The sequence below is a fragment of the Cyrtonyx montezumae genome, unplaced genomic scaffold, assembly GCF_038088225.1.
Source record: "Cyrtonyx montezumae isolate F1298 unplaced genomic scaffold, pur_monq_1.0 scaffold_3, whole genome shotgun sequence".
In the NCBI taxonomy this organism is placed as follows: Eukaryota; Metazoa; Chordata; class Aves; order Galliformes; family Odontophoridae; genus Cyrtonyx; species Cyrtonyx montezumae.
In genome coordinates, this window is record NW_027072034.1 from 30,634,353 (window position 1) to 30,649,279 (window position 14,927).

The 14,927-nt window shown below is 38.2% G+C and overlaps 1 protein-coding gene across 2 annotated transcripts in view; it reads right to left on the reverse strand.

Annotated features, from left to right (window-relative positions):
• The window catches only part of GCC2 (GRIP and coiled-coil domain containing 2), a 33,527-nt gene extending 18,612 nt beyond the window's left edge, over nucleotides 1–14,915 (reverse strand). The window contains exons 1-7 of one of the 2 annotated variants that reach the window (XM_065741048.1): nucleotides 14,868–14,915; nucleotides 7,226–7,288; nucleotides 6,469–6,553; nucleotides 5,357–5,424; nucleotides 4,385–4,489; nucleotides 1,154–3,643; nucleotides 391–460 (exon numbers count right to left, since the gene is read on the reverse strand). In XM_065741048.1, coding sequence (XP_065597120.1) covers nucleotides 391–460; nucleotides 1,154–3,643; nucleotides 4,385–4,489; nucleotides 5,357–5,424; nucleotides 6,469–6,553; nucleotides 7,226–7,288; nucleotides 14,868–14,873 — 2,887 coding nt within the window. In that variant the 5' untranslated portion in view covers nucleotides 14,874–14,915. Of the gene's footprint in view, nucleotides 1–390; nucleotides 461–1,153; nucleotides 3,644–4,384; nucleotides 4,490–5,356; nucleotides 5,425–6,468; nucleotides 6,554–7,225; nucleotides 7,289–9,772; nucleotides 9,860–14,867 lie in introns of those variants that run through there. The other variant, XM_065741047.1, reaches the window with a different exon arrangement.
• Between the last annotated feature and the right edge of the window lie 12 nt (nucleotides 14,916–14,927).

Sequence of the window (14,927 nt, forward strand, 5' to 3'; positions counted from 1 at the left end):
ACTAGAATGATTTTTGTTCTAATGTGTTGGGGTGGCTGCAATGAAGCAACAGCATACTTAGCAAAATGTTCTTTTTCTCTTGGCAGCCTTAGGGATTTTTTTTATTGACAATTACTTTTTTCCAAGGATGAAAAAGATGACATCTAATATACTGCTTATACCTAAATGTACTCAGGAAGAAAAAAATGTTAAGAAATGTTGATGTTAGAAATTTTGGGTTTGTTATTCTGAACATCTAATAGGATGAATACTGAATGAAAGGTCACTGTTATGCTACCTCCTCACCCTCGACTTATAGGAAATACAGTATGACTATGCAGAGAAAGAAAAACTTGGAAGTTTAATCCAAATAACTCGTGTATACATAAAATACAGTAGTAAGAAAGATACCAATTTTTTCCTGAAGCTCTGCTACTGAAGATTGTTCGTCATTATTCTCAGTCAATGTCTCCATTACAGTCTGTATATAAAAAAAGATACACAGTATTATAAAAAAAAAATGTGATATGTTTTCAAAAAGCCACTGGCAGTTCCAGTGACCATCTGGACTATGTCTACATTCTTATTACCAAGAAAGTCTTGATGTGCAATTCTGCACTAGCTTGGTCACTGAAAAGCATATTTAAGTTAAATGGAAAACATTCCAATCTCTCAGCAGCTGCTTTCCATCCTAACAAAGGACCAAAAAAATGGAAGACCATTAACTCTGACCAGCTGTCAGTTTTACGAAACCATGAATATTCCAGGACCTGAAATTTAAAGTAGCTAACCAAGATAGATCAAACCATTTTGTTTGAGGTGGAGCCACAGGAAGTTAGAGGTGAAAGATTATTAGCTCAGTTAGTCCACCTAGTTCAGTGATCACTTTAAGTGGCACCAATAGGAAAAGAGATTCAAGTACAAGCAACTTTAGTTGTAACTAAAAGAAATCGTAAGATTTTTTTGTTGCTGTTTCATGGTTTTTTTTTAATTACTGTAGGGAGGGAGGGGAATCTGAGGTGTTTGACATCTCAGAAACATATGTTTTCTAAAAAGGAAACTCCCTTTGAGGCCAAGGAAAAAAATAAACAAAGAGAGAATGAAAGTATTTTTTGAACCTTAATTCTGAAGACTTTAGAGGTTTAGTCTGTATACTTCAATAACAAAATATAACCTTTAGAGAACTCAGTTCGTCTTTCACATTTCTAAGTTCAGTTTCCTTTTGTTCCAGAAGGAAATTTAAGTCTTCTTGAGCTTTGGATCCTTTCTGCTGTTCCTGTATTTGGCTTTCATAAAAAGCAAGCTTTTCAGACATGTCTTCAATCTTAGCTAAATGATCTTGATTTTCAATCATTGTTTTTTCACCAGCATTCTTCAGCTCCTGGATATCACGTTGAAGGGCTTCTTTTTCAGACAATACTTCTTCCAACTCTTCTTTCAAAAGATCTTTTTCTCTTCCAAAATCCTGAATCAGGGATCTATGTTCTGCATACTGAGTTGCATTTTCTTCCTCTAGTCTCTCAACTTCCCTCTGCAAATGAAGAACTTTCTCCTCATTCTGTAGAGCAAAGCACTGCTCTTCTTTCATTTTTATCAAGCGTTCATTTGCAATTTGTAATAAGTTGAGAAAATCACATTCCTCATTAGAGTCTGAAATACTGAACCCCACCTGCTCAAGTATATGGTATAGCTGAGCTCTTACAAGGGATCTGTGTGCTCGTTCACTTTCAAGTAAGGATGATATATGGTCTTTTTCTGCAGTCATCACTTGTAGCTTCTTTTCAAAGTTCTCTGACTGCTCTTTCAATACTAGCCAACCATCTTTTTCATATGTAATCTTTTCCACCTCTTTCCTTAATTCATCTTTTTCCTGAACAATTTTCTTATTTTCCTCACGAAGAGCAGATGCTTCAGATGAAAGGTTCTCTCTTTCACGCACCAGAGAGTCAATCTGGTTTTCCAATTGCTCTAGCAATTTAGTGTTTTCATTCTTACCAGTTAAAGCATCATTCAGTCTCTCTGTTAATTCCTCCAGCTTTTTCCTCAGGTCACTATTACACTGGTTAACAACATCTACTTCTTGCTGAAGTTCCTGAACTTTTCCTTGTTCTTGCTTGCACCTTTCCTGAAGGGCTTCTTTCTCTTCACGTGAGCATTTTACTTCATTTAAAATATCCTTGTTTTCATCAGCAAGAACAATTATCCTTTCTTCCAGTTCCTTTATAGAAGCCTCTTTTTGGTGAATGCAGTTTGTTACCGTGTCATTTTCCTCCTGAAGACTAACAATTTTATGTTTAAGTTCTTCCATCTCTAGCTGATTAGAAGACAATTTTTGTGTTTCTGCTTGGAGGCGATTCACAGTTTCAAGAAGAACATCCTTCTCATTGAATGCAGCCCGGAGTTTCTGTTGCAGTTCACTGACATCAGAAGCTTGCTGCTGTTTCATTGATTCAAACTGCTGGCTGATCTTTCCAGCAGATTCTCCTAACTCAGTCTGTATTGTTTCCAGAGTTTCTCTCAGGCTATCATAACTGAGTACTGCATCTTCTTTCTCCTGAGTTAGCTTTTCAAGTTGCTCCTTGAGCTCCTGCATTTCAAAAACTAATGCCATTTTTTCTTCTTCAGAACTAGATAATAATGTTTTATTTAGCTCAGAAATTTCTCTTTCATGTTGCTCCCTCAAATTCTGAGTTTCTAGTTTATGCTCTTCTACTGAAGTTTCCCAGTGGTGTCGTGCTGCTTGAAGCTCCAATTTTAGTTTTTCAATTACACAACAGTAGTCCTCTTTAATAAGCTGCAATTCATTTATCTTAAAATCCAAGTCTTCCCTCTCATGAAAATACTCATCTTTTATGCGATGGATTTCCTCCTCCAGTTTTAGTTTAACGTTGCTCATATAAGTTAGCTCATCCTTTAAAATACTATGCTGAGACTGGAGATCACCTAAGCTACATTCCAGGTGTCTTATTTTCTCTTCCATTTTTGCTTCTACACCAGGCTCTTCTTGTATATCTATAACATCGATCTTGTTTTCTGTATTTTTATTTAAGACTTTTTTTAGCTGCTGAAAGTCATGCTCACTCTGGTCAATATGACCATATGTTTCATCTTCTGCATTTTTCTCTTTTATTAAGTCTGCCTCTGCCAAACTGTGCTGTAACTGATTTATCTGATTTTGCTTTTCTTCATTTTCTTTAGAAGATATTTCAATGTGATGCATCAGTTCTGACACCTCTTCCTGATGAGCAATTTTTAATTGTTTAAGCTCTTCACTCAGACTACTGATTTCAGTGCGGTAAGATTGAGAGTTGCTTTTAATAGTTTCTTGTAGAGTTGCAATTTCTTTGTTTTTATCATCATTCACAGTTTCCAACTGCTTATTCAAGCTCAGGATTTGTTCCTCATAAGTAGATGTAATATTTTGGACATAATCTTGTAATCTTTTAACTTCTTCTTGATTATCACTATGACATTCAATCTGTTCCACCAGCTCTGTTTGTTTCTTCACTTGTTCCTCTAATTCCATTTTCAGCTTTGTTAAGTCCTCATTGTATTTGGATTGTGCATTTACTAATTCACTCTTCAGAGCTTTTATTTTTTCCAGAGAGTCAGTATTTGACTGTTCCAGCTGCTTCTGCAATTCTTCTGTCTTAGCCGCTGCAGCCTAAACAAACAAACAAGTTATTAAATACTGATAACTTAGCAGATATAACTTACAAATAAACTGTTCATAGTAACAAGGCAGAAGATTTAGGAGTCCTTAGTTTTAAAAATTGCTGTAGTTTTTAAATAGTCAGCAATTTTTCAGCAACTCAGTTCACAAGACTTTGCAGAGAGTACATGGTAGCCTGCTGGTAAAAAATAAAATAAAAGAATATTTTCATGAAATAGTAATGATAAATTTCACCTTCAGTAACTACTGTGATTGTATATTAAAGACAAAACCACTTTTATCACATCAAACTCAAGTAGCTAGAATATAAAACATCAATTCTATGTGACTGACTCTTCACTTTTTTACTGATGTGATTTACATGACTTAACTCACACTTTAAAAGGTTACTTTTAAAGCATATCTGAATGTAGTATCTCATATTTCCCATAAAAAGACAAGAGTTGATTAACTGGAGGCATCACATACCTAAGCTACTAATACACAGACTGAATTCTTTTTGAACAAATGCAGATCTTATAAAAATACATAGAAATTTTACATTTACTGTCAGTCCAATGAAAACCACAACTTGGAGGCTAGAGAAAAAATGAGTTTTACATATAAAGCCTTTTGATATTTTAAGATATAACAGAATACATGTGAGTGAAGAAAAAAATAAAATAGAACTGAAACATAAACAAAACGACAAAATAAACATTATGAAACATCTTAGACTATCTGTTTCAGTACCTCTGCTTCTTGTTTTCTTTGAAGATTTTCTTTTTTCAGAGCTACACACTGTTGCTGACTTTCAGCTTTTTCTAGAAGTACAACATCCAGTCTTTCTGTGAGAGCCTAATTTAAAAAGAGGAATATTAGTGGAATAAAAGAGTTCCCTTAACAGTGGAAACTCGGATGCTTCTTGCAAAGCACACTGGTTACTGGTTGATCATGCACACTGGTTACTGGTTGTTTTTTTTGTTAATTACACAGACTAGACTGATTTTAAAAGTTACTTTCAGCTTAAATACAACAGATACAGAACAGGTATACTAGTACAAAGATGCTGAGTAATACGTTTTGTTCAAAATCTTGGTTCTGATCAGCTAATTTAGTTTTACTACTGCATAGGAAAAGGAGGAAAAAAGTTTGCTTCCTGTACAAATCTCCATCCAAATGATTAAAAGAACAATTTTTCTAGTACATAAAACCTTCCTCATTGCCAATTTTCACTTTGATGTGCAGTCTATAACCCTTACTTTGAAATACTTGCCCTTGCCACTAAAAAAATTACCACTTAACTTTCCTAAAAGTATTTAAGACTTAAAGGTCACATACGTCACAAGTAATTTGATAAGATCAAAAACAATCTCAAAAATTTTCTAAATTGCTAACATCTTTCCACAACAGCCATACTAAGAGAAACAAAAATCTAGCTAACTTACTACAGACAAACAAAGTCACACAGAGAAGACTGTATTACTTTATACAGTTTATTTTATCAAAGAACTTTATTCAGAAAAAAGTAGGGATGTAGGGTAAGAAGGAAAAACCTCTTTTTTCCTACACTGTTTTTTTTTAAGTAATGTCTCAAATTCCCACAAATAGATAACACTGGATTTGAAAAAGTTTTACAACTGTTCACTATGTAACACATTATTTCAGTATTACTTATTCAGCTAATGTTATGCAATACCTTAGAAACCCATCATGGATTCTTACCTGAATAATATCATCAGCTCCTCCAGCAGCTGGTTTAGACCTGAGTTCTTCAATTTCTCTCTCTAGTTCTTAAAAAGAGTTGTAAAGAATTTTCACAGTAAGCACAGACTGACACTTCACAGTATCAAACTCCCAGTGAATCCAAAGCCTAACACAATTCCTATTCAAATAGGAGTTGTCTTATTTCACCAATTCTCATTTGTTGTTGACAGATACAAAAGGAAACAGAGTAAGCATTCAGTACCGCTTCTCTGGTGCTGATATTCAGCCTGATTTTCTGAAGAAGCAAAGCTTCCTTGTTTGTGTGGAGAGACAACAAATAGAAAAGTTTTGGACAATCGTCTTACCTTCTATTTCACGACCAATTTAAGCTAAAGATCCCTATATTATCTCTTCCCCAGTTCTCTGAAAATAGGCAGCAGATAGAAGAACAAGACCTTATGAATAACCTCAGTGAAGAAAAGCCTAGAGAAGCCCATCCCTGCCCTTACTGTTTTGTTGGGCAGCAACCAGCAGTCAGTGTGACTGTTATCTCCAAACAAAGGGAAAGTGACAGTAGGTCACTAGATGAAAAGAGAGCAGAGAGGTGGGGAAACAACATATGCGAGCACTGATGTGTATAGGATACTTTTAGTTATTAACACAAAACTTCATTATATCCATTTTAGGATTTCTTCCCCCAAGAAGCAAGTGATTAAATAACAAGAGAAGCCAGCATTTTCAAATAAGCCACTGCACTCCTCAACAGGAGTGTGCAAAACCTTGTAGAAACACACTATCCTCCCATCTGCTAACTTAAAAGCTTATCCCTGCATCAGATACGGAAAACACACAATGGCAAACCCCTCTTCAACACAACCTACACTGCTCCATAACACCACAGGGCCACAATGAACTAAATTAATAACTGAAAAAAGTAGTGTTTCTTTTTCTTCCCTACCTCAGTCTAGGACCTTTAGACCTTATCCTCCCAGAAAAGGATAGAAATCATAGAAAAGAAAAAGTATTTATACAGAATTTAAATCTACCTAGGAAAAATGCGCAGTACAATAATGAAAGGTGAGACAGTACCAAGCATTAAGATGGAAATTATTCCCTCTCCAATAAGATACCTGTGCATCTTGACTTGACTTTCTGTATAAGCATCATTTGCTTTTTTGCAAACTTGATGAGATCTTCTTTGGGCAATGTGTCCAGCTGTTAAAAAAAAAAAAAAAGTACATATTACAGAAACCAAATTCCTCTAACCCAGAGCTAATCAGAAAACAGGTCCTTTTAGTATCTGACTTCTAATGAGTGAAATTTGAGGACAGGAACACATTCCAGCATGTTCTAGAACAGCAATAGGCCAACATATTGCAGTTACATTATGCACTTCTACCATTTCAAGTGCGACAAGGACTACTGTTAATTCTGTCCTTTTCTGAAATCTTTCTAGACCACACAACTGGGAAGCATCAATGAGAAAAAAAAGAGCTCACTTGGGAAGGGTTGCACTTCAGTACACAGACTATGGTGTTGGGAGTAATACAATTTGAACAACGTTTTAACTGTGGTACACTGACCCAATGTCAGCATTTAACAATTTACATCCAGAAGATGGAAAGAAGTCTGTGTATCTTCTGAAATAAACTGCCATCAGAGCTAGATGCTACTAAATAACTTGCCAGTTATTATGACATGAAGTAAACATTTTTGTTACGTGCTTTCCAAAATGTCTAAGCCTAGTGTTTGTATATCAGTTTTTAAAGTAGTCCAGAAGCCTGGAGACTGCTTAAAAACACCCTTGTGCCTTTCTATTATGCAAGACAAGCTGTAACCTTCTCTACCACTGCTATCCAAATAAATTGATTTACAAGGTGCGATTACCTTTGATTTCCCTGATCCTGGTGTGGCAGGGGATGCCACCATCTCTTGTCCTCCATCTTGTACCTACAGCAAAATAAAGATAGTATGTGAGAATTTTTTTTTTTTTTTAAACAAAGACTACTGAAGGGAACCCACTGACAGTCTGTAAACATGGAGAATAACTAACATAGTGGGAATTCAAGAAAGCTACAGTATTTGTGGGATCAGTAAGAAAGAAAATGGAGAAAAATCAGCCAGAGATCAATTCTGATCAATTTAATGAAATGGCAGAATTGAAAACTCCTTTTCTAGATCAGTATTATCTTACGATTCTGTTACTCTGTCACCACTGAAATGTCATTTTATTTACAAGCAGTTACAATAGTGTGTCTCACCACTGTTATTAAGAAAAAACATTAAAAATGCACAAACAAATAAAGCCTGTAGAGTATTAGCAGTTGAAACAAACTCTGGGAACTTCTCAACAAAATATATCCCTCAACGACGTTACTGTTTCTTAATGCATTGGTGATCACTATAACTTTAGGCCTGACAAGATATTTGAAAATGGTCTATATTCTGGACTCTCCACTCCTAACATTTACACATACAACACTTTTTACAGTCAACTTCCACAGATTTAATTTGTGATACTCTATGTTATTTTAGAATAGGTATATAAGATATGCTTATCAATACTTGGGAATATTAAGAAACATTCATAAATAAGATGAAGAAAAGGATAATTGAAAAGATACTTACAACACATTAAGGGTAGCATTTCAGGATTTAAGTCTTATCCTGTAGTTTTTATTATTTTTTTTTCATGCCAGGGAGTGAGAAGAAGTCTATATATACACACACTCCCTCACTTTTATTTTGCTACACTCTTTATTCTGAGAAATAAAACTCGTAATACAAACTTGGGCAAACAAACAGGATTTAAATGTTATTTTAATGGATAATTGCTGACTAACAATTTTGTGACAAGCTCAGAGAGGTAACAGGAAAGACTCCTATCTAGAAATACCAGTTCGAGTACAAACAAAGGACAAAAACAGTTACAGATAACTCTGTGAATGGTATGAGCCAGGGTTTTTTGAGAAGATAAAAGAAAACTTGTTAGAAAATAATATGCCTGTCCAACATAAATACAGCATTTATGAAAGAAAGCTATAAATAAGTTTGTAGTTCAAATTTTCTTGGCACATAGACCTTTGTAAACATTTACATTCTTAACATTTCTGCAGTGTTCTTGGTTAAATGCTGCCATTACAAGCAGTTTACTTACACAGTAAGATTAGATACAACGCATTGGATGTACTGCTTAAAAAAAGAAATGGTAGCACATCTCTCTATATTGCAGCAAGGTCAGAATCTACACTACTTTTATGCTACTTGAAAGTAGCACACACAGAGGCAGTAACGTATCATGTAGTTAGATGCATCCAGTTTTGCTGTTCTGGGAACAGACGCTACAAGCAACATGTACAGAGCTTCACTTGTTTGAATTGTAGGAAAAATGAGGAAGACGGTTTACTAAAAAAATCTAGTTTTCACAGATTGGGTGTGCCCAAGCTGTGAGCCAGCACACAGTACGCTTCCAAGGACAACGCTGAATCCTGTAAGAATTCTCAGGCTCCTGTTCTGTCATTCTGAAACCAGGCTATGCTTCCACACTTTGCTGATCGTGTACATATGATAAAGGGCCTGGAGCACTTCCCTTAGGAAAGGCTAAGCAACCTGGGTCTGTTCAGCCTTGAGAAAAGAAGACTCAGAAGGGATGTGATCCACGTCTATAAATAATCAAAGGTGTGGGAGGCAAAGGAACGAGGCCAGACTCTTCTCAGCAGCGTGTAGTTATAGGATGAGGGGAAATGGCCACAAACTGAAGCATAGGAAGTGCTGCACTAATGTGTGTGGGAACTTCTTCCCAGTGCAGTGATGGAGCACTGGCACAGCTGCACAGAGAGGTGGTGGAGACTCCTTCTCTGGAGACGTTCCAGACCCGCCTGGACGCCTACCTGTGCAACCTGGGCTAGGGAGCTGCTCTGGCAGGGGGTTGGACTCCATGATCTCTGGTTCCCTTTCAGCCCCTACAATTCTGTGATACACTCAAGGCCTTCCTCGTCAACAGTGAGGCATCTCCAAGCCACACTTTAGTACACACTCTGTACCTTAACTGCTATCTACCCTCTTACTTCTACAACAGTTCAGCACACAATTGCTAGCCAGGCTTTCTACCAAACCGTGCTGTAAGCTGCGGCAGCGACGACCATACCGAGCCTAGATCCGGCATCACAGCCGCACGTCACAAGGAATTACTCCAAAACACGTCAGCTGAGCGCGCTCACCAACAGCCAGCCCCGAGCAGCCTCCCCCAGCCCCGCACACAGCCCGACATCCCCACTTCCAGCGAAAAGGGCCAGAGACCCCCCCCCCCCCAGGCGCCCGCAGACCGCGGCAGCCCCTTCCCGCCCCCTCACGAAGGAGTTGCACCCCCACGCCGGCCCCACGGGAGCCGAGGGCTGCGCGTGCGCGAAGCTCGAGTAACGGCCGCCCGTTTACCTCCATGGCGGAGCCGCCCCGCTGCTGGCGCTGAGGGACCGCGGCGCCCCTCACAGCGCCGCTACTCCCGCACCCCCGCTTCCGCCTTCGTCATCCCCTCACGCCGTTAGCGCAGCGCGCCCCCCTGCGGCTGACAGGCGGAGAGCGTCCCGTCACCCGAACCCCGCCCTCCGGGTACGGCCTCGCCACCTGAGCGTCCTGACCTGGGACTCAGGGGTGTTACTGTGACTTATGTAGAGAGGAATACAAGCAGTCATTCATCAAGGTTGGAAAAGAGCTCTCACATCATCCAGTCCAACCACCAGCCCGTCCCCACCCTGCCCGCTGACCACGTCCCTCATTGCCAAGCCTCTGCACCTCCATAGCACCCCCAGGGACGGTGACTTCATCACTCCCCTTGGACAACCTGTGCCAGTGCCTCACCACTCCTGAGAAATCATCTTTCCTCGTATCCGACCCGAGCCCCACCAGTGCCACTGAAGGCCGTACATATCTACATGCATAGTCACATGCATACACGTGTACCAGATCAAATAGCAAAAGTCCAGTGTTGCAGCTTGCACTTCAGTTTCTTAATGAAAAGCCCTTTTTCTGGGTTGGAGTTTGAGAGGAGTGATATCTACCAACATTTTTAAAGTGTGCACTTTTTTTTTTTTTCCCACTGTGATCATGCACGCATGTTGATAATCTAATACTTTTGACATTTCATGATAGGTAATTGATTTTTAATGAAAAGTTGCTTGGGAGAAACAATTTAAGCACATTGTTCCCTTTACAATTCCCCATATAAATATTGAATATCACTGAATTAATGTCATGAGAGAACACCTATTGTCTTAGTAAAATAGGCAGTTGTGTTTGCCAAGATGTTGCTCTTAGATGAGCAATTTGCATTTCTCTGAGTATTCCTATTGTCCTCCTCCTTGACAAATTCAAACGGCAAATAGTGACAAAAGGCTGAAAGGTTGTTCATGTATACCTCAGAGAACATTCCCTTATCTTGTGCACTGTACCCCAGTGCACTCGCTGTACTCAAGGAATGTTTATTGTGTATTGTTAACACATGCAAGTAAACAATTGCAGCAGTAGCAGATGGTTACTCGCTCTCACAGGCTGCTGGCCAGGAGTGGATCTTCATAACAAAACCCCAAGAGTTGCCTTTACACTACTCTGCTCCTTACGCTCATCAGAAGTCCCACAGAGCAACCAACATAGGGACTGTCTTTCCTCACCCATCCTGGGAGGCTCTGAACTAGGTCCCGACAGTGCTCCCCACTGTGTGGGATGTGTGTTTGACAGGCAGGCCAGATCTCACCCTGCTCCCCTTCATTTCGTGCAAGAGTACAAAACAGACTTCTCTAAACAAATAAAATAGTTTAGATGGTCCTTCTTTCTGTCCTTAATTTGCATCAGGAACTGCAAAACATCCCGTTTAGAGTATAGAAGCAGAATAAAGTAGTAATTCCTAGAAAGAGCAGAAGAAAAAACATTGAGGATTTTGACAGTTGACCTTTTCAATCTGTTACAACCAGATTTTCCTATACTAAAGTTGCTCCTTATTTCTTCGAAGAAATGCTGATTCACACCTGTAGTAGTCTTACATGATTTTCTTAAACAGATTATGAATAGTATCTCATCTATCTCAAAAAAGTCTCTAGAATTATGCTTACTGCATGCAGCTAATTTGGGACAGGATAAGTGAGAAAAACAAGAATAATTTATATGCCCTGTGTATTCTATAATTTTATTATCTTTGTAAAGATAATTAGTTCTTCTTTTTAAATAGCATTGTTTATGTAAAACGTAATTGCCCAGAGCCTTATGAGATGTGCTGGGGCAGAGCATAATGAACTTCAGATCCTGCTTTCGCTGGAAGGCCAAGTTCCACAGAGCTGTGTTTAGCCATTGCACTAAGGCTGTGTATAAACACTTGTTCACCAGCACTGGAATTATTAGACCTACAAGAATGTTCTGAAGAGTAAAGAATGAGGAAATTACTGTAATTTTGTACCTGAGGAATGTGTTTATGACTTGCAGAGCTAATGCTTTAAATATTTGGCTTTGTGGAATCTGAATCTGCCTTTCCAGCCGGTTCTGTAGATCCCAAACTTTTCTTTATGAACCACTTTATGCCAGCCAACATCCATGCTTTAAGTTATTTTTATGCCTTCTCTACATATCAGTATTAGTATAAAGAAAGGCAGAATATGAATTTATGGTATGTTAACTATTCATTCCTATTTGGAAGCTTCAAGTATTCTCTCTGCCATGTGTAAATGAACTGTAAAATCTTTGACCATAGCCACATTTCCTTGGGTTTGGTGTTAGTAGACTACACAGACTATAGGTATAGTGAAAAATTCAAGAAGATGTGAAAGGGGAGGCTATTCTTAATATTTGGAAGAGTAAATGAGATGCAGGGACAGTACTGTCCTGTGTTTATACTGCTTTGTGTATGAAGACCTTTGTTAGCCTTGAAAGAAAAAGAGAGAAAGAGAGAAAGAGAGAAAGAGAGAGAGAAGAAAGAGAAAGAGAGAAAGAGGAGAAAGAGAGAAAGAGAGAAAGAGAGAAAGAGAGAAAGAGAGAAGAGAGAGAAAGAGAGAAAGAGAGAAAGAGAGAAAGAGAGAAAGAGAGAAAGAGAGAAAGAGAGAAAGAGAGAAAGAGAGAAAGAGAGAAAGAGAAAGAGAGAAAGAGAGAAAGAGAGAAAGAAAGAAAGAAAGAAAGAAAGAAAGAAAGAAAGAAAGAAAAGAAAGAAAGAAAGAAAGAAAGAAAGAAAGAAAGAAAGAAAGAAAGAAAGAAAGAAAGAAAGAAAGAAGGAAAGAAAGAAAGGAGAAGGGATTGTTTATCTAACCCTTAATTTTGTTCTGAAATTACAGCAGGAGATGAGAGGTTAAGAGTTCAGTGTTCTGTTACTAATCTGCAAAGTCCACCAAGCCTGTTCCGAGATTGTTAAACAAGGAAGCTAACATTTTGTTTGAGCACCTAGGGTTGGGTCTGTCTGTGGAAGACTGTTCCATTGTTGACTGAACATGAAAGCTCATCTAATTGCACACAGAAATAGTAGCAGATAAAGAACTGTGTGGGTTATTGGCACAATAACAGGTTATTGGGAATCAACAGGCCCCACTGTAAGAATTTTAACATAATTTAGTTACCTGAATTTTCAGTTGTCCATCCTAAGACCATACCTACAGCTGTGGTAACTCTACCACAGCAGGGCCTTAGGTGTCTTGCTTTTGACATTTTCCCAGTGTCTCCATGATCAGATTAGATGCCTATACAATTCAGCTGTAAGCCTTCACACAATCTGAGCTCACAATGGTTACAGATAACAGCTGCCCTGCAGCAGATAATGCTAAAGGCCTTTTAGAAAATGATGCATGACTGATTTGCCTCTTCAGCCTTAATCATGGGACACTGATGCACAACAGCATTCCTGGTCCACTTACATGGTGCCTAACTCTGTGCTTGGTCTGGAGGGCAGGCAGAGCCTGGTTATCCAGCCTAAGCCCATGGCTTCACACCTGGCAGTATGGCTTGGTTTCATTCTATGAGTGGAATGAGTAAGGCTAGATTTCCTCAGTGTACCTCTAGCCTCACCTGTAACCTAGACTGTGCCAGGGCTCACGTGAGTTATCAAGATGTGTGAATGGAAGTCCGGGCCTAAAAAACAATGTTACTGCACCTCTGGAAAATTCCAGAATTAATCATTAACCTTGTTGTAAAGATAAGGCTGCTTCTGAGCATGCTGACATAAATCTTTACAAAAAAGTCATGCTATATAGATTATAGGCTAAGATATCCGTATCCTCTATAGATAGAACAAGTAGAATAAAAACTACACTCTGTCAGTGGTCTGTTTCCTAACCAGATAAGCAGTAACTTTCAATCCAAGCTCAAAGAGATAATCTGCAGCATTATTAATAGAAAGGAAAGCATTGCTCCTCTACCCTGAATGCTAGCTAAGAAGGTGAAATAGCTCTTTCTCTGCCTCTTGCCTTAATTATTTTTTTAACCCTGGTGCTTCATCCATTCTGTTTTTTTTTAAACGGCCACCTTCCACGTGTGGAAGTAAAATGGCTCTGCTAGTTTGTAAAGACTGTCAAGCTACAGGGATATCATGACTACCCTGAAACTCATAAAGCAGTTTCTGGTAAAACTTGGTATCAAAGCAGGAATCTTTATTCATTCCAGTGGGAGGACTTCATTTGGTGGCTGTTAGTGCAGAGCTACAAAGCAGGCTTTTGTGAATAGTTAGCATGTATTAATGAACAGTGGTTTTCAAATATTTGTCAGATACCAAAACTCAGTAGGTATGCTTTCTTAGAAGAGAAGCAGCACTGAGGAACTTTCTGTGGGGTTGCATCAGCTAAACTGACACAGATCACGTTTAAGCTGATGAAGAAAAAGTTGCACCTGCGTAAGAAAGTCAGTGAAAACATGCTTCTAGGTGATTGGACTAAAATAAAGCACCAAAGTATGTTCAGAGCATATGTCTGACTTGAACTCTGAACAACACAGAATCACTCATTTGTACAAGAAGCAGAAACTCTACAGTAGTTTAGATTGATGTGAAAAAAAACATAGTTAAACATGTACAATCTCCTTCTGCTGATGCTCTTTGATTTATAATATCTTATGTCAAAAGATATGAAACTTCTTACCAACCTACATCATTACTAGTAAAACATCTCTGGAGAGTATGTCATTTAAAGCTATTCTGTACATAACAACTGATACACTTAAGGGTACACAAGTTAAAAGCACTCTAGATGTTGGCACTCTACAGTCATCTAAACAAAAACACACACTTTTCCTATAACTGTAGATACAGTCTTACTGAAAACAATTAATTGTTCTTCCCAGTAGTTTTGTAAGGAATTAAGATTCAATTCACAACATATCACAAAGGGTTGTTCTGTCTCAACTATGCTAGGTTAAGAGGGCTTGAAAGGAAAAAACATTCAACTTTTTTATTCCCTGGCAGCTATATTTTCGCATAAAGTTTATTGTATTTCCATCTTTGAATATATTATATGTATACATATATATATGTAAAATGTAAATAAGATATGGAAAGACAATTTTTACATACCCACATATCCAGTGCTTACTTCACCTCTTTTTTTTTTTTTTTTTCCTGTCAAGATTGCAT